Source organism: Etheostoma cragini, chromosome 9, assembly GCF_013103735.1.
Source record: "Etheostoma cragini isolate CJK2018 chromosome 9, CSU_Ecrag_1.0, whole genome shotgun sequence".
Lineage (NCBI taxonomy): Eukaryota > Metazoa > Chordata > Actinopteri > Perciformes > Percidae > Etheostoma > Etheostoma cragini.
Window position 1 is genome coordinate 7875832 of NC_048415.1, and position 26460 is coordinate 7902291.

At 40.7% G+C, this 26460-nt stretch overlaps 2 protein-coding genes across 4 annotated transcripts in view; one reads left to right on the forward strand and one right to left on the reverse strand.

The window, feature by feature from the left end:
* fcho1 (FCH and mu domain containing endocytic adaptor 1) overlaps positions 1–206 on the forward strand; it is a 57331-nt gene extending 57125 nt beyond the window's left edge. Inside the window, exon 28 of the transcript XR_004658069.1 lies at positions 183–206. The gene's annotated coding sequence lies outside the window, so the exon portion shown is untranslated. The remainder of the gene's footprint in view (positions 1–182) is intronic.
* Positions 207–736: 530 nt separating this feature from the next.
* Positions 737–26460, reverse strand: rfx2 (regulatory factor X, 2 (influences HLA class II expression)). Of its 3 annotated transcripts, XM_034882688.1 has the most exons (18): positions 26266–26460; positions 14482–14590; positions 13786–13875; positions 12312–12394; positions 11657–11918; positions 10348–10422; positions 9334–9515; positions 9018–9137; positions 8304–8425; positions 6276–6394; positions 3849–3961; positions 3476–3627; positions 3105–3202; positions 2618–2767; positions 2240–2448; positions 1984–2137; positions 1836–1878; positions 737–1615 (listed from the first exon to the last, which is right to left on the reverse strand). In XM_034882688.1, the coding sequence occupies exons 2-18, from the start codon at positions 14587–14589 to the stop codon at positions 1494–1496; spliced, it is 2202 nt and encodes a 733-aa protein (XP_034738579.1). In that variant the 5' UTR covers position 14590; positions 26266–26460; the 3' UTR covers positions 737–1493. The 3 variants fall into 3 exon arrangements, with proteins under 3 accessions (XP_034738579.1, XP_034738581.1, XP_034738580.1); XM_034882690.1 differs by lacking the exon at positions 13786–13875; XM_034882689.1 differs by lacking the exon at positions 10348–10422.

The following is a 26460-nucleotide window of genomic DNA, read 5'->3' on the forward strand; positions in this document are numbered from 1 at the left end:
GTAATAATTGAAATTTCATACATTAAACAATTGAGATTGGAAACAAATTTACCACACACGGCAGTCTAATCAATTACACATCAAAGCATTTTCTTCTGATACAATGCAACCTAACCGAGTACAGTGTGAGGAGAGAGATTAGGCAAAGGCCACAGAGCACAAACTTTCTACATCATACAAAGATATGTGTGTGTGTGTGTGTGTGTATATATATATATATATATATTCTTATGGACAAACTCTCCAAATAGCACACTGTATTTTTCTTTCTGATTCAAAACAGAACATAAGAATTAAATCTGAGTAACGGCATGAGGTCAATATCTAAAGTCAGCGAGCGTGTGCCGGCTCAGATGCCAACGAGATTCTCTTTCTTTGTAAGAGTTTTGGTTTTACAGGTCTATCGTTCTAACTTGTATTGATTGATCTGTTTTAGGTAAAATGCACACTTTTTAATCAGGAAATGAGGCTTAAATGGACAGACCAGATTCCAGTTTAGGTTTTAACATCCCTTCTCCATTAAGTTGATTACTCTGGATATATTCCCAACTCTGTGGCAGCTGAGTGAACCACAACAGGTCTGCACATATTAGTCACTGAATAAGGACTTACTAATGCAACCTTACAGCACACAGAGGAGCTATCACAGGATTAAAAACTATTTACATGAAAGGAAACCGGAGTGGGAGACAGAAACCGCAACAGCGGCAACAATAAAAATATATATATATATAGCTAAATCCTTGCCTCATGTCATCTGAGCCAAACAGCATAGAAATCTATTGAGGTAAACAAACTGACATCTTACACAGCCAAGGTGACATACAGAGTTCCCTGTCTTCTGGACTACTGGGAGACTATGAGGCCTTACAGAGCCATGACTGTGGCTAAGCTGAGGGGAAGGTCCTTTGGGTCAGTAGGTTGCATGTTGTTGTTTTTTGTGTGCGTTTGCTGCGAGCTGCAGCAGAGGCAACAAGGAGTATATACACCTAATCACTGTTAAAGGTGCTTTGAATGTCTGAGGTCAGGAGACGATACATTCATACTGCGGTAGAGGCACAGCTGAGGGACAGAGACATCTGTAGTGGTGGTTTCAAGGTTAGCGATCTAAGGCACTCAAATGACACTATGGCACAGCTAGTTAAGGTTTGTTTTTCTAAAAGAGAGAGAAGATAAACGCCACACACCACCACTCAAAGTTAAACATCCAATTAAAAAGGTACTGCACAAAGTCTTTCACAGTTGCAACAAAAATGGAAAGAAAATCATACCTGTTACACCCGTGAGTCAAAAAAAACAACTAAATCAGATGTGAGCTTCCTGGGAGAAAAGATTAGCGTTCTCAAACGCTAGTGGGGGTGGGGACGAGGACTGACATTGCTATTTTCTTCTATGTAAATTGCACACACACATACACAGGAGGACGAGGTGTGCTTGGCCACTTTAGGGTCAGATGCCAGTCCTTGTGGCTTTCAGTCCAGCCCCGTTCAGACTCACATCTCCTGCAGAGGGTGGCTCATGTCAATCCTTTCTCTCTTTACAGCTGGTTCAGTGGGGCCTCTGGATGTATCAGCATCACTGCCGAGGTCACTCATGTCATCGGAGAAAGAGGCATCTAGTGGCACGGGGAGAGAGGGGATTGTTAAAATAGTTTAGTTAAATGTCACCAATGACCCTAAAACATTAAATCACATTTAAAACATGAAATAGTATGGGTGTTGTGTTTGGAGAATATCACAAGAGTGATCCTTTCTTTTTTTAAAAACCAATAGACAACTAGCTAGAATATAACCAGACTAAATTCCAAGCCAGCACTGTCAATAATAAAGGCTTACCTTTTTCCATGAGTGATGGCATCATAGAGGTCAGATCACTGAACTGTGATTCAAGAGATCGGAGGGCATTAGCCAATAAAACAATTTTCAACATAGTCATAGAAGTGTTTTGAGCAACCTGAGCATTTTCAAATATCTTCCTTCTTACCTCTCCCATGACAGCAATAGGAGTTTCTCCGGTGGCCTGAGCCACGCGATGTTCCACCAAGTAAAACATGTACTCATCATAGAGCAGGCGGATCAGGTGGAAAGAGCCAAAACTGGCTGCACTACGCAGGGTCAAGTCTCTGATCACCATGGAGCTACAGGAAGGAGAAATAGGAAAAACAGATTACCTGTTAAATGCTGTTTATAGTGAGTAAAGTGTAAACAGCCTAATTGTCCTCACTGTTTGCCCCTTGTACCTGTAGAAGGACCATTTGAGCAGGAACTGGCGAGCAGCTTTGGGGAAGCTGGGGCCGCCCTGGTGAGGCTTCAGGACCTGAGAGACTACGTTGTCAAGCCAGGTAGCCCACTGGTCTAGAGAGCTCTGCTGTTGCAGAGTGACCTTAAAGTCCTGCTCCAGACGCTGAACCACGCTCTCGTCACATTGACACACCCATGACGCCTGCTCCTGTTAGACACAACAAACACACCCAACCACATTATGCAAGAAACCACAACACACAGCGAGCAAGAGACGGAAAACAGGGAGAGAGTTGACACGCACCAAACAGTCTACACCACCTGACATTCTAACCTGTGTTGACGTTAAATAAACAGGGAAGATGTCAGATGTTTACCTGGACGTTAGCAAAGTCCACCCGGTTGAGGTCAGAAAGCATCTGGTTGATCTGAGAGGTGTTCTGCAGGACGGCGCGGGCCGCCTGGGCCAGGTGGTTGAGACTGGTGTAACGTCTTAGCGTCTGGGCAAACGCACTGACCACTGCTACCTACATCACAACAGAGACAAAACCAGAGAATCCATTATACATCCAGATGTTAATATCACTCGATGATGTTTGTGTTTTATTACTATAATAAAACTGCTTCTGGTACAGAAATGTGTCCGTGTGACTGGATGGTGTAAATAGGATGACATGTCTTGCATCTACATACACATGAATCATCTTTAATCATCAACTTCAATGTCACTGAAGAGCTGGCAGGAACGGTGCATTGTAACATGGATGATCGCAAACCAGTCACATGAGATGATAGGAAATTGTGAAGGCTGGAGAGAGAAAATTTCCTCAATTAAATTATCAGCTGCTAAGATTTTCTTGTCACCTTGGTTCGAATAATCTCTTGAGGAAAGTTGGTCATTGCTGTCGTCAGCCAGCCCTCCAGACTCTTGGCAAAGTTACGAATGGCCTGAGTGAGAGTGCCTGAAGAAACAGAACCAGAGCCTGGATTACAAACCGACAAAATCCTTTATAGGCCACCTTGTTACTTTTATTTGTACTGTCACTTTAAATGATGTCAATAAAAAGTATTGGCTAATGAGTTAACAGGACACTGTTGGCTCACAGAAAAGGGGGGGAAAACATTGGATTACAATCAAACTTTACTACATTTATCTATGCATTAAGCATTAGTACAGTTCATAAATTATTATTAATTATTTATTCATAATGAATCAAATGATCAATATTACTGACTGGGAACAGGACGCAGCACATCAGGAATTAGGATTTCTACCAGAGCCTGGTAAAGGATGTGGTCACAGCTTCTCATCCATAGTCTGATTGGTTCATATTTACACAGAGCCACCAACTTCTCTCTGGGGATCACACCCTCCAGGTCATCATCACTACACAGAGATGGGGGGGGGGGGGGGGGGGGGGGGGGGGGGGGGTAATTAGAATAACTGCTGTCTCTCAAATAAAACTTGGCAGACAGTCAGATAAAATGATTTTGACTTGACACTGTTAAAACACAAGACTTAATTTAGCTCAGATATCACACTTAATGTAAAAGTAATTAGTAGTTATCTTTTCAACAACAAGCTCTTCCTGTATTGTGTGATCTGACCTATTGGGGATAGTGGTATTTCCATCACTAGATGGCGGTGTTGAATACCAAAAGGTCTGCCAGAGTTTCTCAATGTAGTGGAACTGGAGGTTCATCACCACATCCAAAGTAGCCTGCAGGAGAGCAGCAAGAGAGGGAGGGAGAGGGGGAAGAGAGAGAGGGGGGGGGGGAGACAAAACATACAGAGCTGAACCATGGTAACCAGACACACAACAAAATTTCTACAGGCGGGCAAGCAGCCTCTCGCTTACTCCAGGCCCTCCTGGTTAGACAATGAGCCAGCTCAAACACAGCTCCCTGCACATAAATCATATTGAGACTCTTGAAAGGCCACGTTTAGGCTTAAACCAAAGCTTTTTTTATATTTTATCTTAGTTTCCTGTATAAAGCAGATTGCCGTCATAGATTTATGAATGCATTTGCCTCTTTTTAGTGACGAGGCGCTGACCTGAACTAACCCATGTGATTTCCTCTTTCCTGTTCCTATTGTATGAGGCGTTTAGAAAGCACAGTATACTGCACACAAGTGAGCACTTCAAGAGCATAAAGGAAGCACTGACAAGCTGGTGATCTAAAATGATAAACTACAGTTTCACAGCTTGGTCAGGGGAAAAAGCAGTAAAATGGTTGTAAAAGATAGTTAACAAATAACCTCTAAACCTCACCACACACACACACACACACACACACACACACACACACACACACACACACACACACACACACACACACACACACACACACACACACACACACACACACACACACATATCTCAATTAAAGTAAAACATAAAATCCAGTGCTGTAGAAGTTGTGGAGGACATTTGCAAGAGGCAACGTCAGCTTGCCTCCTCATAGAGAGGGAGGTCAACCTCTTTGGTTTTTGATCTCAAACTGTTCAGTATATCTCTACGTTGAGTGCCTATTGAGTACGAGCGTAGGATTCACACCATGCCCAGAGATTTTCTTCTTTCTCTTTCTGGCAGGACATGCACTTGCTGCTGGATCTTGTTACACATCAGTGTAGGCTTCAATCACATGATATGTTTTTGCTTCCTCTCCAGCTGTTGTCATGGCAACCTTGTTTATGGTTGCCCCAAGCAACAGGTCAAACACAGAACTCCAAAACAAAAAGGAGAAATCCCCATCTCCTCTAAACAAGAGTGTTTTGCCACCACAGTTTTGCGCCATTCACAAAAAATAAACTTGCCTTTAAAAAAAAAAAAAAAAAAAGAAGAATGTATGGAGGAGAGACATGCACGATCACACACACTGAAGAGAGACCTGTGGCAGAGATTCCCGACTCTTAACCCCTCACATCTGTGCACACAAGAGACTGTGGTTTATAGTGTGATTTACTACCCTCAAAGTTGTATTAACAACTAATTATTTGTGTTTAAACGTTACTTTAATTGCGCAGCTGATTCTGCAACATTTGGCTTGTTGTTACCATGAAATTAATAAATAAATACTTGCCAGTGGATTTACAGCACTGCTCAAAAACTCTTTTACTGCATTAAAGTAAAATAAGAAATAAGATGTTATTATTAATTGTTCCCTTTATTTGTGCTGTAACTTTAAATGATGTCAATAAAGTCTTTGACAATGTGTTAATAGACCCTTGTTGTCTCACAGAAAAAGGGAAAAAAGTGAAATGCATAAACATTAAACACACAGAGGCAATGTGAGCCGGAGAGTGACAGAAATGCACTGGCAGACAAAGACAGGAGCCCATGCGCCTGTCCACAGACAAGGCAACACAAAGGCCCAAGGGGAGGCCACCACAAAGACACCAAGATGTCCACCCAGCGAGCTGAAAGGTTAATTGGCATGTCTTGAAAGCTGCACGGAGATGAAAAGATGGCTGGAACAAAGAGAGCGTGGTGAGGCTGGACAAGGGGAGGGCAGGGATAATATGATAAAGCTTCTCTGCTTTAATCACAGCCTCTCGCCTGCCCGTAAAGCCCCCAAATTCGAATGATTAATATTATTTCTTACTGTTCTCATTTTTTTAAAGGCTCATTAATTTCCTAAAACAGCTGGGCACTGTAGTTCTATGAAAAATGTTACTGACCAGGTCCATAGTGTATTTGTTGGGGACTATTTTCAGCAGCAGAACTAATTCACATTTGGTGCTCTAGGTAGTATTTACAGCAGAAGGACAGTGTTTGTGGGATTAACTCAAAATATACAACATAGCCACTGATCATGGTAATGAAGGAACATGTTAAAAACACACATCTAACTTGAGACAATCAGACTCACACAAACAGCGTTATACTGTTTTTGCATATGCAGTAGTACTCCCAAAGACCCAATGTAAACAGACTTTGATGCTTAAAATGGGTGGAGTCCCCTTTAAAGCCATCCCATTTATGTTCACATGTCAATGTAGCCTCCGTTAGAAACATATTTATAGAGCTGTACCTCACAGTGGTCTCTGTAGAGTGTCTGCAGCTTCTTGATATCATTAATGTTGATCCGCTCAGGCAGAGGCTGGGTGCCCAAGTCAGGAGAGGGAAATGGAGGCAAGGTGTGGGACGTATCTGCATAAAGCAAACATGTAGACAGGTGTCATTCATGTCACCCACAAACACTAACACTCTAAAACTCTAACACTCTAAAACTCTAACACTAACACACTAACACACACACTTACAGACACACACACACACTAACACACACACACAAAATTAAGTATTTGAACACCCTTCTAATTTGCAAGTTCTCCCACTTAAAAATCATGGAGGTTTCTGAAATTATCATCGTAGGTGCATGTCCACTGTGAGAGACATAATTTAAAAAAAAAGATTCTCTATAGGGCTGTAATCTCCCAGTCGATCAAGGCGATTTATTGGTCGATACGTTCTGGCTCTACCAAAGATCTGATTGGTCAATTTTTTGCCGTGTTATTTCATCAGGTGGAAGCATAGACCGTTACGGTCTATGTGTGGAAAGCACTTATTGCTAATGGGTTATTATGCTTATTTTCAGAGCACCCCTGTTTCACAGGTAGAAGTCTGTCTTTAGAACACCCCCATTGTTTTGGATTAGCCCAACCCACTGGGGACAGATTGAAGATAGAACTAGAAAGCCTTGTTTTAGTAGTTTGCTGATTATTTATTTAATTGTGAGTGTTTAATTTACTGTCAGTCCTCCTCAACCATGTGGAAAACATTGCCAGTGTGGCAGCATTTTACAAAAATAGATAACGGATAAAAGTTGAATTTAAAGTTTGCAATTAACAGTTTGCATATCGCAGCTCGACTACAAAGATGGCATATCACCTAAAAACGCTAAGCTAACTTATCTGCGTTAGGTTGCCCTGTCTGTTTTGAGTAGGCTATATGAAAATTTCAGAATTGGTATATTTCATAGTCTAATAATCGTTTTATAACTACTGGCACAACCACCCGCAACTACGGTAGCGTTCCCCAGACCCCCCAAGATGTTAAGCCTCTACCATCCAAATGCAAAAATAATATCACGGAAGGAATTGTTGACTTTATTGCTCAGGATATGAGGCCCATTGCTGTTGTGGAGGGCTGAGGTTTGAAGAACTTGTTAATATCCAGCGCCAGCACGCCACACCATCATGCATGGACTAACCGGAAAATGTGAGGGACCCAAAGAGAAAGTTTCAGAGTTGAATGCAACACAGCGAGGCACTGAGCTTGACCACAGATATGTTTAAATAGGCAGTATATATTACAGTAGACGTGCCTTTTGTGTTTAAGAGTAAAAGCCTTAAATTATTAGTTTATTCGTGTCTCAGCCGCGAAGCCGAGCTCCAAAGTTCAGCCGCTCCATGCGAGGACATGCACAGCGTGCTGATGCAGTGCTGTCAGACCCAACAGACAAGTGGCATTTCAGTGCAAAAATAATTAGGTCAAAAACGATTTTTATATACTGCAAATAGCCTACAAGGACAAGTGCTGCGGGACAGTACAGTTAATTATTCTAACTTTTTTTTTTTTCACCCCTCTGCAGGGTTAGGGTCAGAATTCTAGTTGATAGACAGGTGTTTAAATACTTATTCGCAGCTGTATCATACAGATAAATAGGTTAAAAACATCATACATTGTGATTTCTGGATTTTCTTTTTTTAGATTATGTCTCTCACAGTGGACATGCACCTACGATGACAATTTCAGACCCCTCCATGATTTCTAAGTGGGAGAACTTGCAAAATAGCAGGGTGTTCAAATACTTATTTTCCTCACTGAAAATATATATATATATATTTTATTGTTTCACAGAAATATATATCCTATAATCCTCTCAACAAACAAGATGCCTGACAGTTCATTTTACCAGCCTGACAGTTATTACATGTGTTATAACACATACAATTATTGTTTGTAAGGCAGAAAGAAAGAACACCTGTTGTATCTTAAGTGTCAAACATTTGTAGACAAACAGTTGTCTTGGCAACCACCCAGCTCCTGTGCTTACCTATATACTGCTGGTGATGTTGGCTCTGAGCAGCCACGGACTGCTCTGGAGTACTGTTACAGTGCTGAGAGCTTCCACACAGGCTGTCAGACATACCATCGACCTTCTGTAGAGGTTTGAATCTATACACAGTAGAATACAGGGCATGTACAGTGTGTTAGCTGGGTTTTGAAGGACTAGGAAAGCAGGAATAATAAAAAATGTGCCACAGAGGGCTGAGACTATGCAGGTTTCATTCCAAAGAAAAACCCCACATAATCCCAGGTGAGCACACCTTCAACAAAATCTAATTGATGAAATACCAGGCGTGTGTTTAAAGGAAAACAAAATTTTCAAATAGTTTGCATCATTGTTCTGGTTTACCAATATGATTCTTCCCACTACTGAAAAAAGGTTTGCCTCAGTTTGTTGGGTGTGTCTGTGGTAAAAACTGATACCCACTGTACATAGTGAGAACACAATTCAACACACACACGCACACGCACAAAACCAAAAAGCAGTTTTCCACCGCCCAGTTTCAATCCTCTTTCTCCTGTGAGAAACATGGGGAGAAATGTGCTCCGCCGTGCCTGAATCCACACCTCACATTTACAGCAAGGCAGCTGTCACAAGGTAAATGTCATCAAAATGTTGCCAAGGGACAAAGGTTCTGACCAATGTGACAGAGAGCAAAACAAATGGAAAGGGAAAATAAAAAAGGGAGAGAGTGCTGACCTCTGTTTTTGGTGGACAGGCTGCTGCCTCATGGCCATGTACTGGGTGTCTTCCTGCAACCGGTTCAGCGGTGAGTCTGGCTTCACCCGGATGCCATAGTAATGATACTTAGAGTTGCCTCTGATAGATTCATGAGACAACAGCCAGAAAACAGTGAGGAGAAGACTTGCTATCAGTGTAATTACTGTCATTATCCTCTTCCATCAGCAAGTCTCCAATGCCTATAAGCATCATCATACTTGTCACATCTATAATGATTACATAATTACTGTTATCAGCATCGTCAACATTGGCCATAACCTCTTCCTGTTTGTACCTGGTGCCAAGGCGGCGGGTCCTGAGGCCCATGAAGACTGAGCGGATGAGCTTGCCAAAGGACGCTGCGTTGACCGGATCCAGTTTCTGTTCTTGACAGTGCCGTAGGTAATGGTTATACAGGGAGCACCGGGGCAGGCTCACTCCCTCCGCTGTCTCATAGTTGTCCAGCAGCCACTGCAGCTAAAAACACACAGAAGTAGCCACAGTTGCACAATTAGTGAGCCCTATCTAGTTACTAACCGTGCTTTTTTATAGTCACCTGGACAGATATGAAGACGACCACTGCATCTTATGATCACATCAAAAGATGGATACAACACACACACACTAAAGAGACCAAATGCATTCCCTCTGTGTGGCTACACTTAGGCCTTTGTATACAAATCTCCAAGAATGTCAATACTGTAGAAGACAGTTATAGCTCTGTAACAGCACAATCATAAATAATTTAAAAAGCTAAGATTATAAATTTGCAAATTAGATTTAAAGCAGATACTTTAGACTCTATTCATAAAAATGATGTTGAGATTGTGAGATAACAGCTGATGTTAAGAGTTGGAATGTAGGGAAAGAATCTAAACCAAAAATTCCCCACGTTACTAAAAGTCTGGATGGAAACACTAGATGAATCCTATTACAATTTCATTAACTATATTATATATTATAGTATTAACAAAGTTATACTGAAATAAACTTTTTTGACACTGAGCGCATGTCTTGGTATACTTAGAAGTAAAATAAATGAATAAAAAATCTTGACAAATGAATCAATTTCAGTCCATGCAGGGTTTTAAGAAATGTATACAAGATTAATAAGCAAAAAGAGATAGCAAGTTCAGGACGAAAATTAATTGAGACAATTACGCGTGTCAGTGGGACAGTGCAGAGTAAGTAAAGCTAGCAGTAGGTAGTGTGTAAAACATTGCAAAACAAAAGTGGAACACACTGCCTAAAGCTTTTGTTTTGAGTTTTTTCATTTTCCCTTTTCAAAGAAAGTTCCTGGTTGACTTACATGGCTGTTGAGCAGGCTGCTTTTGTGACTTGCAATTCCTTCAGACTTTTGGAGGTTTTCAATCGCCATTTCAAGCTAAAGAAAGAAGAAGCATGCAAAATAAAAAAATAAATAAAAAAGTGGACACAGAAGAGGGAGGAGACAGGAGAGTGAGAGAGATACATAAAAAAAGAGACAGAAATAAGCAGGGGTATATAAAGAAAAATAGAAAGAAAATAAAACAGATAAAAGGAAAATAAGAATGTTAGCAAGCAGCCAGATCTCTGCATTTTTAATTAAACTCAGTCAGTGTTGCAGCCAAATCCATTATTGCCTGACAAAAGCATGCAAATCAAGGGACTCATTGGGTTAAGCTGCTCAGAGAAGGTTTGCGGTCAGACACTCTAATATATGCAAATAGGAACCACAAACAGGGGCACAGGTCAAGTCAAGTTTGAGGACATTAGGTAAACAATGCCTAACCCAACCCCCCAAATGTATCAACTTATACCAAAATAATATTTAAAAAACTAAAAATCAGACAGAATGAGTTGTTGCTACAACATAAGCAAGAGTGTCATGGTATAAAATACACTTGGATAGTATTCTGTCTTTGGACAACAAAGTGAATGACAAAACCAGGGACATGTGTGGAGCCATGGAAGAAAATCAAGTCAAAAAAGAAAAGATATGTGGTATTGCAGCCAAACTGGAGACATAGAAGAAAAGGAAAAAGAAGCAGGCAAAGTTCCAAGCCTTAAGAAGGCTCCAGAGGGCTCACGGCCAAATGGTAATGAGCCCCAGGGGTTGCTTTGTTTCGCAGAGCGCTCAAGTGCCTGTGAAAACCTCTGAAACAAGGCAGTGCTGAATTATTTAAACCAGGGTCTTGATTCTACAGGCTCTCTGCCCTGTACTGCTCTGCATTTGTTACTGCAGAGCCAGGAGGCCCCAACTCAGGTTGCCATAAACCCTGTGAGTCATTCCCTGCCTTTCAGACTTGTCCGGGAGCCTGGCCAGTCTGGACACAGGCTCAGGTAGCAGTAATGACAGTTAGCACCAGTGTGCATCTCACAACACCATTTGGTAGTGGGTAGTAAGCCATATTGTACTAGGAGTTAGTAGTAATAATGTACCTACATACTTAGCCACATAGCAGTTGAGAAAAGACAAACAATCCCAATAGTATGTTTGGTCAGTCATTTAGTTTTTGTTGGGTGTAAACATCTGATATAATGTTTGATTGTCATTTTTACTGGCACATTAATCCCACTACTTGTAAAAGTGCTTCAGGGTACCACAGAAACATTGGTATGGCATGGGTGTTGCTCACCATAGCTGAGGAGGAACGTGATGAGTGTGATATGTGGTTGCGGCTTCCCTCCATACTTCCTCCATGAATCAGGTAGGTGTTTCCGCTGGAGATGATGTGGCTGCTTCCCACATCCATAGCAATGCCCACCATGCCATGAGGGGGCACCCCACCACTGGCAGAGGAGACCACTGTTGTGACACCGGCCTGTGAGTCAAAGTAGGTTCCCCCACTGCTCTGCCCGTACAACTGAGCCTCGGGGTTGTAAGAGTAGGCTGTTCGGCTGAGGAGAGATCATTGTAACTAGCAATCAGTGATGTCTTTCCAGGATGATGCTTAAAAAGCACATTTCATGACAACTGATGAATTTTATGAGGCCGATGAAGCTAATTTACATAATTTATAATTTAAGATTGTAGTGGAGAAAAATATTATGCACAGTGCTGAATCTGTTTAATTTGAAAAGCAAAAATGTTTTACATTCCCACATTGACATCGTGGTGACTTTTAACTATGGTTAACATCTTTTTTGTACAGTTATAATAATCTACCTACAATTTTATACTTCACTGGGTTAAATTAAATTAGACTTCAGAGTGTACTTGAACTACTACACAATGAAAAACGTGTATTGTCTTTCATTATTATAACTGTGGAGTAATGTAACATTGCTTACATAGTTCCATTGGTGTAAACAGCCTCCCCACTTTCTCCTACATATTGGACCTGGGATGGGTAGACATGTTGCACCTGCTGAACCTACAGAGAGACCAAAGGAAATTGAGGTAGAAACAAGCAAAATATCTTTTCATGCTTCCCTATTTGTGCAAACGTAGGTCAAACTGTAACTAGAATTGGAAGAGTAACCAACTTTTTTTCAATAATAAAAGTACTGCGTGAAATGAAAATTTCTGCTTGTTGGTGTAGACATGTCCACACCTATTATAGTGTGTACATGAAGAGCAGTGAAAAGGTCTGTACACCCCCTGGTTTTGCATAATTATTAGTCTAAAACAGAAGCCTCAACAACAACAAAAAGTACATTAAAAACACTGCATTTAGACCTACCAAGGTTCTTTATGAAAAGGTTGTACACTTGAAGTGAAGAAATTCTTTTAAAAGGGGTTCAGGAGTAAAAGTGCCCAACAATGTTGGAAAAAAATAAAGTGGTAAAAAATAGATTAAACTGTATTTTCGCTGCAATTTAAAAAGCAAAGTTGAACTGGCAGACATACAAGCATTAACTGAAGACAAGCTTAATTTGACAAACATCACAACAAATGATAATGAATGATACTGATGCATACAAATTGTGAAAAGCAGCTAATGAACTCTCCAGCTGCTATTGGCTAATGTTACAAGTGACATCATCCGGAAATACTTTATAAGACTGGTACCTAAGACAAGCTAATAGCAGACAGTCATGTCAACTCTTGTTTTTCACCATTAGACGCTAGACATCACAAAGCCCCCAGGAGTCTTTGGGCTTTGGAGCAAGTTCAAATTATACGTACCGTGGTACCCAGAGTAGACTTTTTTCCATTAACACCATTACAAAAAAAGTTCTGTATATCTAATCCTCATCATCATCACACACATTTAAAAAAAAAAAAAAATGTAATTACCAACCACTGGGGCTAATGTGTATGTAATGTGTATGTTATTCGTGTACGCAGGCAGTGGGCCAGGCTCAGCCAGAGAAAGACAGTTTCACACACCCATGAGGGGCACAGGAAGCAGGAGAAACTGTTTGGCACATGCTCAGGATCAGCAGCTTTCAGGGGAATAAATGGGCTGCCATGTTTGGGATCTTCATTCAGTGTTAAACACAAACATGGTTTGGTTACTATTTAACTTGTTTACTAAGCCCAAACCTACCTTGCCCGAGTCTGACTATTCTTTAACCTGAATGTAAATTGTGACCACATTTAACAAATGTTTGTAAGTGACACAAATAAGAACTTGGTGAAACTAGCAATATTCATATTTTTCTTTTTTCATCTTCTTGTTACTATACTTGTTAAAACACAGTTTAAGTCTACAACTCAGTAACAAAATTTAAAATAGGTTTATCTAAAAATAACTATAAAACGCCAAGGGGTGTACAAGTATTTTCACAGCACTGTATAAGTATGTACAGCACTGTGTACCTGCTGAGAGACCTGTTGAACCCTGGGTACTGAAAGCTGCTGTACTTGTCCTCCCTTCTGAGCTGAGCCTGTAGCTTGAACCAGCACCCTCTGTGTGGATACAAGACATAACTCAATTACATTGGTATGAACGTACAAAACACATAATTGTAAACATATGATAGTCAACATAAGATGGACAAAAATTTAAACAAATCCCCCCTAAGAAATTTAAGCTAGTGCTGATACATTTATGCTCATATAACAAACTTAAATGACAGCACACCTCTCTCTGCCAGCCACACATCTTGAATTTCAGTACAGGTGTGTATAGTACAGCACTGCTTTTTATTAGTGTACTCCTTTGATTGTGCGGTTTCTTTTCAGACTCGATGCACAAGCACTAATACAGCGAGTAGCTGGTTTATAGGGATTTAAATCATGTTTTTTGTCCACCAGTCAAGTGGCTAGTGATTGTTGAAATTTTACTATCCACTCAATTGATGACCATTGTTTTTTGGGATAATTAGTTAACCAAATCTACTAGCTACTTGTATATTGTATCAGCATTTGGCTGATGGATGGTGCTTATTTTAAACTCTGATAGAATTTATCATAATAAAGAAACAGGATGGAACAGTTAAGTCATTACAGACTTTTCCAATTTGTCTTGCAGTGTCTTACTGTCACTACAGTAGCAGAGTGGAGGTACCCTACCTGCTGGGAGGCTGGGACAGGCTGTACCACAGGGGCCTGAGCTGATGATGACGTCCGCAGCGCTGCCACGCTGGCTGTGGTGTCTGACCCTCCCTCGGAGCTCTGCATGCTGGGTGGCAGGGACAACATGAAGAAGTGGAAAGAGAAAAGACATTGGGGGTGGGGGGTTAAAACCAGACTAAAAAAATACTCCTACAAGTAACACTGAACCTTGAATGAAAAAATTAAAGCACTTCAAGGCCATACAAATTAGTCTCGCTGTGCCAAACCATCCACACAGCATTCCGGGATGGGAGAAAAACATGCTCTGGTTTATTGACATCTCTTTAAACCAATCAAAATCGTCATGCCCAGAGCTGCTGTAAAATAGTTGTGCAAGACAAAACTCAGATTGGACAGATAGTTTAGCTAGCTGTCTGGATTTACCCTGTAGAGATCTGAGGAGCAGTTAACCGCAGTCCTCTTTAAAATTCCAACACAAAAGAAAAGGACATTGGCAAAAATACATGCATCCGGAGGAATTTCCTTCAGCACTGGCACAATCCCGGAAATTGAACATCAAGGATCTAGACTAACACAAATTGACAGCCATACTAAATACATGCTCTTCCACCCCACCCCTTCTCTCTTGGAGTTACCAGGGCATTCATTGTGCCCCATGGGGTTTCTAGCTTTATCATGTCAAGCTGAGTCAAGGAAGGTCTAAGAGCCCCAGAAGCTGCCCACCTTCAGCCTCAATCACTGGCAAAATAAGCAGTCCAACAGTTTTTACACAGACACTCCTGGTCCTGCTGACAGATCAGACCCAAGTGGAAAAGTAACATCAAGGAGTTTAAGTTCCCAACAGAACTGAACTGCTTCCTGAGGACCAAACGCACTGCCGCCACTCGGCTTTCCACCGGCTGACAATGTGCACAGCATAGCAAAGGGGAACTAAAAATGAAGTGACACAAAGGCTCTCTTTTTTTTTTTCTTAAAAAAGGACAGAGGAAAGGAGCGGGAGTAAGGCAGGGACAAGAGAAGACTGGAACTGCAAGGGGGAGTAAGTAGATAAAAAAACAACTTCCCCACACTCTCAAAAAAAAACGAAGGGAAAAAAAAAAAGATGAAAATGGCAGTGGGGCTCCAGCCCATGCCAGGGTCCTGATGATATCCAGTGATTGTTTTGTACAAGAGCTGTTCTCTAAGGGCTCCAATAATCCAGCTGATATGAGGAAATTCCTAAATGCTTTGTAAACGTTTCTTGGTTGCTATGGTGAGGAATCCATGACGACCGCCCCTAACTCAACCCCTCTCCTCCCTCCTCTATCCCCCCACCCCACATCCCTCCTTTTAAAGCTCTTGCACAGGAACTTTCGAGTGCGACCGTAAAGAATAGATGGGGAGGAGGGTTAGAATAAGGGAGAGGGAGATACAACACAGTTGGGGGGTGGGTTGAATTGATGAGCAGAAATCCAGGAGCAGCAGGAAATGTCAGTAGGTAAGCGAGAGAAGGTGTTCCTCGGGAGCATTACAGTAAAGGACTGCCAGACCTTTACACAACCTGTTCTGTACATGCTGTGATTAGCCATAGCACAAGACATGTACTACAATGTTATTTGATTCACTGGAAGAGATCTGACGAACATCAGGCTGTAGTAATCTGGAGGCTGAGCTGTTAGATACAGGCAACAGGTGCTGCCATGCTTGTCTTTCATGAGACCCAACCTAAACTTTCTGATGATATAATTAAGAAGGCCTTCCTGCATCTGTTGCATCAAACCAGGTGGTATGAATGAGTTTTTAAAATGCATCAATAACAGTTTAACAGTAAGTCCAGTGCATGGACTGGTCGTCAGAATGTAGGCTAACTATTCCCTCGTTTTCCATTCGTCATCAATGCGCCACTTGTTCGAAAAGTACCTTCTCTTTTTTGGGGATTCACTAGCAGTGACGTAACGCAACTCCACTGTGCATTATTGTTACTTAGCAACAGCACTTTTTGTCCCTGCCCATTGTGAGGAGAGTGCAGATTTGAGTTGCGCATGCGTCACTTTACAACGAGGTTAACTTAACAAAGTTTGTTCACTGCTGGCTTTAGGTTCGCGTCAAACACGACATAGGCTGTCAGTTTAATGGCGTTATGAGCTAATCTCAGCAATCAAACAATCATAGATAGCTAAAACGTTTTTTGAAATGACTGCTAGCTTAGCTACAAACTAGCATCAAACAGAACAAAGGCTTTCACTGGAATGGCGTTTTGAGCTAAAGTTAGCAATCAAACAACCAAAGATGGCTGAAAAAACGTTTTTGAAATGATTCCCATCTTTTGTTATTGTTTGTAATGAGAAAAGTTTATTATTTCCTTTTTTTCACAAATTTTAGTATGATGCTTTATGCAGTAAACCGTTTACGTCTGAGCATGCGTAACTCAAATCTGCACTTTCCTCACATTGGGCATCTTGACAAAAACTGTCCAATCTGTTACAAAGAATGTTATACAATTCACCCGCCACTGTGGCTGGTATACAAGGCAAAGTCACGCGCCATTTTGAAAAAGTACCCGCCGTTGGCTGCTGCTAATTTCCTACCCTGACATGATAACCCCCTTATTTATACAACAAACTTTTGCTACTAAATTCAACATGATGACGCTATCACAGACACTTCCACAAAGCATACCACCCATAACCAAGAAGTTTCAAAAGGCAAAAGCAGATTGCGAGGATAATTGTTTTACTAAAAAATGGTTTTCCTTCAGATCTTAAATTGTAATTTCCCCCCTGGACTGGAAGCTCATGCAAGCCAGTTCAAGATTTTGTTCAAGAAATCAAACAGATTGTACCTTAAACAAATTTAATTGTTATAACAGCAGTTTTTCCACAATAAAAACAAACCAACCAACCAACAAACAAACAGGCAAACAATAATGTGCAAAGTACTAAATGAATGTAAAGTGGCATTATATAAAAAAGTATTGTAAAGTAAAGTGAGGTGGCCATAGTAAAAAAAAATTGCAATATAAGTAATTGACTTGAAATTTAATGATGATGGCCAACAACACACACACACTCACAAAACTAATTTACCCGCTAGTTACACACTTAACAGTTTTGAAACTCAAATGTGTCTAGGTTTATCAGCAGTAACTTATGGGGACTTTTAGGGTGTGGGGGGCACTATTGGATGCTTAATCAAAATCAGAGTGGCCTTTAAAACAGAAAAACAGATTTGGGCGTGCCACCACTGGCATTTTCTATGTGTGGGGATTTTGCCACAGGCAAAGACACTGATGTGCCTACATGACTAATAGATTAAAGTGTAGGAGGCTTGTGATGAAATTCCTAATGTGTCAATCTTCAGACACATACAGGATTTTAAGCACCATACCAAGTCTACCCTGGCCTGAGCAGCACTTTGAGTCCTTCTTCAATGCATTTGTTAGCACAGGACACAATTAGCACTTCCATGCCAAAGTGCTCATATTCCATTACAATTTTCTCCACACCTCTTTCTTGTTTGGTAATAAAGTACCAAAAGACTATTATCAGAATGATGTTAACAAGGGGTGAACACTTTAAAAGTCGCTGCAATGCTCAAGCATTTTTTTTTAAAGCAAGGAATTTGTCTACAGAGTGTCATTTGAGTTATAAATAGACTTGTAACAATCCCATCATTTATCTTCAGAGTAGTCATTTTCACCAGGGGAAGTGACACAAGCCTGAAGGCTTCGTTATACAATAAAGAAGCGGGTTGCTTGGCAAGATAGTGGGGGGGGGGGGGGGCACTGACCTGGACGTTTTTTTAATCCATTAAAGCTCAATTAAAGCACTTTAATAGGTATGGAGAAGTGTGCCAACTCATTGAGTTGGAGGAGGAGGGACAGGAGTGCAGGCAGAGAGGAGTCTTTCTGCGTACTGTTCAGGGAAGGTTAAAAGCCACACAAATTCCCCACCCGCAGCTCTGAAAGGCACAAAGGTAGGACACAGCAGGAGACTGGAGTACACTGCTGCAAAACTGCTACTCTGGAGGGGTTTGGCCAAACCTTTCTGCCTTTAACCAAGAGACCCCCCCACACACACACACACACACACACACACACACTAAACAGCTGCTCCTTTCAAGAGTTAAATAAGTTTTAAAAGCTAAACGTAAAGAAGAAAATACATTTTAAAGAACCCAAAAGCCCAGTGCAGACAAGATTTAAACATATGTCACTAACAGATGTAAGTTAATGGGTGCTCAATCAAAGAAAAACACATACAGATGTTCAATTAAAAACAGGAGTCCACAGTCTTGGCTCATGTTTGCACTGGCCCACATTGTTTGCAGAGCAACAACGGTTGCTAGTGGCAACACCGTCCACTCCCGTTTCCAGGAGCCTGTTGCTATGCAACCAACAGAATACTTCCCAAACCAAACAATGCCATCCCCCCACATGATCCCTCTATCTCACGCTAAGTAGTAACTTACAACAATAAATACTATGTAAGCTATTAATTTCAGACAAGGGGACATGGAGGTAGACTTATTCCTGTGTTGCAGTTATATAATAAAATTATACAGACTGTATGCTGGTTTAGACTTGATTGAAGAGGACAGGATGAAGCACTCTGTTTTTGTAACTACTTGGTGCTCAAAAGGAGGAGGAATGTTTAAGTCATTCAGGAAGACAGCAGTCTACTCTTCAAGGTTGCTTTAGACTCATGCCCCCCAAAAAGCAAGTGGAGTCTTTCCAAAGTTTCTTTGGTAGAGGAGATAGTAAAACAGCTTGAACAGAGCAAACCTTTTTCCAACTCAGTGAAGATGAATCAGAATAAAGCAGAGATAGCCACTAGGTGCTTTTAAAGGAAAATTTCCAGAGGACATTTGTTCAGTGCATGTTTTCCCCTTTACATATGAGCAGCAAGTGGCCTCCGATGAGGCTTTATTTATTTCATGTTCTCAATTTGAAAATTACAATTTTTTGTTGCAAAACAAATTCATTTTAATTTGTTTTGTTTTTTCATTTATTTAAACAAAACCTATAAGATTAAAGAGGCACACGCGCTCACACAAAGAGGGTATTAAGATATGATAAGAGATTTCCACAACAGAGGCTGTTTTTCAAGCCTGTCTCATTAATTCATGGCTAATCCAATCAAAGCCGCTCTTAGGGTTTGCAGATGACAGAGTTTAAGAGAGAGAGAGAGAGAGGCACAGACCAGTCACTGATCACATCCCCCTTCCCTCCCCAGGTCACCTACCCACACTGGTCATCAACACAACCTGTCCACTCCGTCACCATGTGCGCTGCAGGCACGACAGCCACAGAGAGAAAGATCAAACCGTTGCCATGGAGATTGTGTGTTCGCCCATGATCTACACTAGCAACGTCCTCCCCCAACTCCCTACCTCTTCTAACCCTTTCCAGATTTCCACTGCCCCCCCCCCACCTCCACCCAGCCCTCATCCTTAACATTTAGCATCTCAAAATAACAACGAGGGTTTGAAATTCAACATTTTAAAAAGTTAAACTGGAAAACAACACAAAGAGGAGCAGGGAAGAAATGGGGGAGATGGTCACAACTGGAAATGTAATCAGACTCATACGTGTGGACGTCTCTCTTTTACGGCTTGCCTATTTATCTGACGGGATCCAAGGCTGCCATACTGATGACACAAACGAGGGAGTCACCTGGCTGCTTCAGGAGTTGTTGGATTGTGAAGATAACTAGGAAATGCTAAAAGTAACAGTTGGGAATCTTGCACATGTGTTCTATTCCCCAATTCCTACATATTATTAATATTTTGCATACCCAAAAACACATTACAATTAAATTAATTCACAATAACTTTGTTGATCCTTCAAAGTCTTTAACAATTATAGACATCTACAGTTTATGTTGAGAATAGCTAAATCCCCATTTAAATATAGTCACAGCTAGATCCAAATCACATTTGTATGGGCCCCTTATAAAACTATTGCATAACTGAACATATTCACAAAACCCGAAAGAATCAGAGAGCACAAACCCCTGACAGGGGTATACCAGTTATTTAAATAATAGAAAATATTAAGAGATTTAAAATAAAAGTGTTTCTTTTAAGTAAAAGCAGTACCTAATGAGAACATTTATTAAAAGTGCATTATGATGTTGAATTGTCTTATTTTTATGGTGTATCCAGAAGGATACTGGATCTAGATCTGCAAAGTATTAATCTTATTCCTTGGGCCACGGCCTACCTTTTCACCTAATTTTATGAAATCAATTAACAAGTTCATCAACTTTCCTGCTATCAGACAAAAAAGGATTTGCAAATACAACCTTCTCACTGGAGGTTATGTTGCGGTGTCTTTGATAGCACAAAATCAAAACTAATGACAAAGACTGACAATTTGGAATGGTTAAGTATCCTGAAGCTTACCCTAGAAAACACATGCATCCTATTCCGTGGGAGTATACTGATCCTCACTCCAAACGCACCACTTACGTTTTTTTTAATCTGCTTTTACTTGCTCTTTTAAAACAGGTGTGTTTCCAACGTATGAAGTTGTATTTCCTGGGAACCACATTCTTCAGAGATGATCTCACATGCTGGCAGTGAGCTGCCTCGATCTTGACTGAACCTGAAATAAGCATTTATTTTGCACTGCCTTTTTGGCAAGCGTTCATTCCACACAGATATGACTCTGATCACTCATTTTGTATAGTATGCTTTCACAGGCACTACTTGACACAAACAATGAGTCACAAGTTAATGCTTGAAATTTGAGACAAATCAAACTGTCTGTTGCTCATGCAGCGAATACTGTGCCATTCTGAATAGCCACGAGACTCAAATTGAAGTATTTATTAACTATTTGACATGATAAAATCATGTAAAAGACATGTACAAGTACTAAACATGTTTACTTTTTATTTGACTGGTAATACCAGAATAGCGGGCGTGAGTTAAACTCCAAATCTTTGATGCACGTCTTTCCCCTCTCTCTCCCCTTTCAAGTCTGTTGAAAATAAAGGCCTAAATGCTCCCAAAAAACATGAGACTAAGTGGTGTCTTCTCCTGGTTTTACAGGCTACATTACAGTAAAGTGAAATAATTTTCTGAAAGTACAAGACGGTTCCAGCTGTTCTATTATTGACCTTTACCCACTAAGTCATTAAATCATTTCTGGTGATTATTTATCAAAAATCTTCTTGTGTAAATAACATTTTGTTAAAGCACCAATAGTCAACCACACAATTTCGATGCAATATCGACAATGAAGGTCAAGAATATTGTGATTTTTGATTTTCTCTATATGGCCCAGCCATATACAGCGTGTGTATACATACACTGTATATATAATGCTGTCTGAATATTGGTGATTCAACAGGGTGAAATGTTAAAAAGGCAACTAATCAAGTCAAAACTCGTACTCGTAACATAATTATAGTTAAATGAGCATAGAACTTAAACCCATTGCAATTAACATTTCATACAGACACTGAATGAGATCTGGATTTTAAGTAATCTTTTCTGCAGCAAGATCTAGTGACATGTTTTAGATATGAAAAATTATGAGTTGCATAACATCAGAAAATCCTATTCGGTTAGGACATTAACCAACAAATTACTTACGGATCTAACAAGTGTTCTTGCATAACAATTTGCATTAAGATGGCAATCACAGATTATACAGTCAAAGGTGGTGACAGGATACAGTTGACATCATTGTCTAATGGTCTACATATTGTTGCTCTTAAAGCTGAAATTTTTCAAAATCTCATCTCGTTCTTTTTTGCCCTTCATTGACTGACTGCAAAACTACTACTATTCCAGGATAGGAATCCAGACTGGTGTGACTACTTTGTCGCAAAACTTCACGGCCAGACCTACTACAGTGATTACAATTTGCAACACCCATCAGAGGGGCAACACAAGTGCTGTTCTATGACCACCAGCACACAATGCAGCTTTTGAATTGAACATAGCAACATTAACATTTGAATCTTTGAAGCTAGTGAGTGGGAAGAAAGGGTTTTCTTCAAAGATCAAAAAATGGGATCTGAGGACAGCACTATATAAGGACATCCACTATTTTGCTGAAATCAGGTTGTTTCCATCTGTTAAACTGGACCAAATATCCTAATTAAATAACTTTTCAAAAGCTTAATTGAAGGCCCAGATAATTCCATCTAAAAATACTGCTCCTCTGCAAATCTGGTCACTCCACTATAGGCCTAGTCTTGGTTCTAGTAATTATTTTGTAGCAGGCTTACACTGACAGAAGTTCTTTTTTAGAAGATATGTTAACAAACTAGCATAAAACTCTAAAAAAGAAAGGGAAAGTGAGGAGAGGATGGGGAGCTGCTACTATCCCTGTCTGAGAGGGGGGGGAGGGGGGCAAGCCATTGTAATGCAAATGTCACTGCCTTGTCTGCTGTTTGTGGCAGAAAATTTAATTAGCAGTTCTGCAGCTACGATACAAACAGGTGGAATGTTAAGAATGCTCCTGATGACAGACAAAAAAAAAATTATTTCACGTGTTTTAACTTGTGTTCAAAAAATTTTGGGTATATAACAAGATGTGTTTCTTTGTAGCTTAGCCGACAATGACTTCCAAAATCTTTGTAGCTAGAAGCCGTGATGTGAGAGTCACAAGGACACTTAAAAACAGCACATCTTTTGAAATGAAAAGACCTTTAAAAGTAAATGAATTATGAAGATTATAAAACTGGAACATTTCAAGTGAACAAATGGCACTAATCATTTCCACTTAACAAGCCCCACAAGGCATTCTCCTCTCACTTCTGCTGCTTTGCTCAGTGCTATTCTGACATGCTTTTGACTGAAGTTATGGGATAACCATTAAATCTGTGTTAATATCAGACAATGAAATGTGCAAAAGCCAGGCAGTTCAGTTAGCACAGCGGGATGTAAATAAAGATCTATATGAATGTAATCAATTGTAAACAGCAGCGACGAAGCAGTGACTAGATCCATGTGTATATTTGTATATCTGTATAGCAGGCTATTGGATTGAGAACTTCTCCCCGGGACAACAGTAGGCCTCATCAAGATAAGCTAAATACAGCATGGGCGTGCGCACACGCACACACACACACACACACACACAAGCTGTGTCAGGTCACCCTGCCCAAGACACCACTGCAGCTGTCCTATTGATAGCTGAACTGTACAACACACACAGGTCCATTAAACACTCAAAATGGCACATGGATAACGGTGGACACATCTATGCACAATCATATGAGCAACTTCACAGATGGCTCAAAAAAGGCTAGAGGAGAGGACATTAGGCCCAAAGAAAGATCAAATTGTTCTGTAAATCACAGGCCGGTGTGGAACTCATTGCTGAAGTGGACCGAAACACAACCACAATTACAGGCTGCAGGCTAGACCGATAAAGGCAAGTAAAACGCAAGCTACATCTACACTACAAAGTTTTGGTTTAAAATGAATATGTTTCTAACTCAAGTCCACACCACTCCGCATTTCTGAGCCGCTAACAGAGACATTTGGAAACACAGCTGCCCCCGTTTTGGTTTGAAAACAACAGGGTTGCTTTGTAGTCTGGAAGGGCACAAACGGAGACCCTTGGAAACGATGTTGCACGTCTGTCATTCTAATTGGTTAGGTAGGCTTACATACCTTTCAGTAACAGTTCCACCTCATTGTTGGTCCAAGCAAGGATACAGACATGTTATATTACCTTCACTTTCAAACTGACATTGTCATTAATAGGTTCCTGCACAAGCCAGTAAGAAATTTCAAAATAAATGTCCAACCATCAGCTATTTTCCACTTTAAGGTCTCCTCTATGAGCATTTCTTCCTGACTTGCCTCTGCAAGCCAGAGCAATTCACTCTCACCACAAAAGAAGAGAGAGATGAAAATAAAGTGTTTAAAAACACTGACTTTTAAAAGAATAACATTTCGCCCTCTGGCCCACTCCATCCCCTTTCTTTCCATGACTTGGGTGTATTTGTATACCAAGTTGCCATGTAAACATAGCAGTGTCACGCTCACATGGGGGGGGGGGGGGGGTTACACACACAGTTTCAGTGCTGTAATTTCTTTATTTTCTTTGTAACTGCAGTGAGTAGTCTGACCAATCAAAGTTAAGTTTCTTTCTGACACTTAACCGAGTCTTCTGTCCATTTCTTCCCTCAAATATTATGGCAAAAAGGGAAAAATCATGGCAGGAGGAAGCTTTATAAACGTAACATTTGAATTATGATTAATATAACCATACTACACAGACCTGCGTTTTGACCCTTTAATTTTAGAAATGTTAATGCTGCAAAGATTTTTCTTGATGCTTTAATGGCAAACAACATTCCAAATGGCCGAGCACCTGACAACTATCTCTGAAAAGACAGTCAATAAGAATGAATTTATCTCAGGGGATAAAAGAAGACTCAAAAGCCACGGCCACACTGTAAAGCAAATGAAAAGAGGGGATTTGAAATCATTGGGGGGAGTCTACGTTTCTTTGGTTTCTCATTACTGCTAAAGCACAGATTAATATGAGCCTTTAGCTCTGAAGAAAGGTCAAACAACAACCCTAAAGGGACCTGCCACCTAAACAATGAAGCAGTGCCACGGACAACAACTTGGCTATTAGCAAACAATTACTGGTGTAAGGGTTTAGCATCAATAAAATGAAATACGAGAGAGAATTTAAATCAGTTCCAATGAGTCATTCAGAGTGTACAAGTGCATCTTAATTTGTGACTAGTTTTAAAATCACATAGGCAACAATACTTTAAATACTCAATTTCTCCCCCAAGACTGTATAAAATACCAGACAGAGCAGTATAAGAACCATCATAGCACCACCTAGCTGTAACATTTCCAGCTATTCAAGCCATTTCTGAAATATTAAAAACACCAGAACTTTGTGACGTTACCAACTTTGTAACATTTAGATAGCAAACGTTGTGTAATCTGATTAACTAACATTAAAGTTTGTTCATCTTGAAAGTGTGCTAAAACCAGTGGAAACACCAGGTTTGGTACGTTAACGTTGCACCAGTGAGTGTCGTAACGTCGTCGGTAGATTTTCTCGCTTGCTTAATATTTGTAATGCATTACACGATATAGCTAGTTACTTTGTGAGTGAAAATCGCCCCAAAGAAGCTTACAAACTGCCTGCTGAAACGAAAGTTGTTCTCCTGCTAAGTTTATGCTTGCCCGCGGCGGACGTTAGTTGCAGTTTGAGTACCAGAACCAACGTTGCTAAAGCTAGCTAGCCACATTTACACCTGCTTCAAGAATAAGGTTATGGAGAAATAAACACCCTGAATAAAGTGTGTTTGTGCTGTGACGAACAAGTCAGAGCTGCCGTTTACAACGCGACAAACGGTTGAACTCGCGACGGAACTGTAGCTACTGAACTCAACGCTGCTGGCTGCCTGCGTTAGCATTAGCTGTAGCTGTAGCTTGACTGGTAGCCTTACCATCCATCCTGCTGGGATAGAGCTGGAAGTACGGTCACAGCTCGACACACACACACCACCAACACAACGTAGCAACAAGTGTAATGTAATAATAAGTAACGTTACCACTGTGAACAACGTGTAGCGGAGGGGAAACATATTTTTTCCGGGTGCAAAAAGCTGTTGCCAGCAGTAACGGTGGACGTAAGTTAAATGAAGAGTGGAAAGGCGTTCTCAACTTGGGACGGATGCCATAAAGAAGGGAAAGTTATGTTGTGGAAAATAACCAAGACTGCTAGCAACGCACTCGACCGAGAGCATTTTTCTTCAAACTAAGAATAATTCAGCATCTAAATTCTGTAAAAATAATAGTCACCTTTGCCTTTAGAAAAGTTCTGGCTGTGTTCTCTTTCTCCTCTCACACTCGCTCGGTGACTTCCAGATGCTGCTGCTGTTGCTGAGTGTTGCGCCCGTTGGTAAGTAACTGTCTCCACGGCTACAGTCACTATGGCGCGACGGGGTCTCGAGGCAACTGTTGCTACCCTCGAATGTCTACGTCATGGCCCTCACT

Bases quoted from the DNA above. Each gene is read 5' to 3' on its own strand.
- rfx2 (XM_034882688.1), bottom strand. From the start codon at position 14,589: ATGCAGAGCTCCGAGGGAGGGTCAGACACCACAGCCAGCGTGGCAGCG. The intron at 9,516-10,347 runs GTAAGTCAACCA...GTGTGTTTTTAG, and splicing joins GCAGCCTGCTCAACAGCCAT to CTGCAGTGGCTGCTGGACAA. The intron at 3,962-6,275 runs GTACAGCTCTAT...GCTCTCCTGCAG, and splicing joins TCTACAGAGACCACTGTGAG to GCTACTTTGGATGTGGTGAT.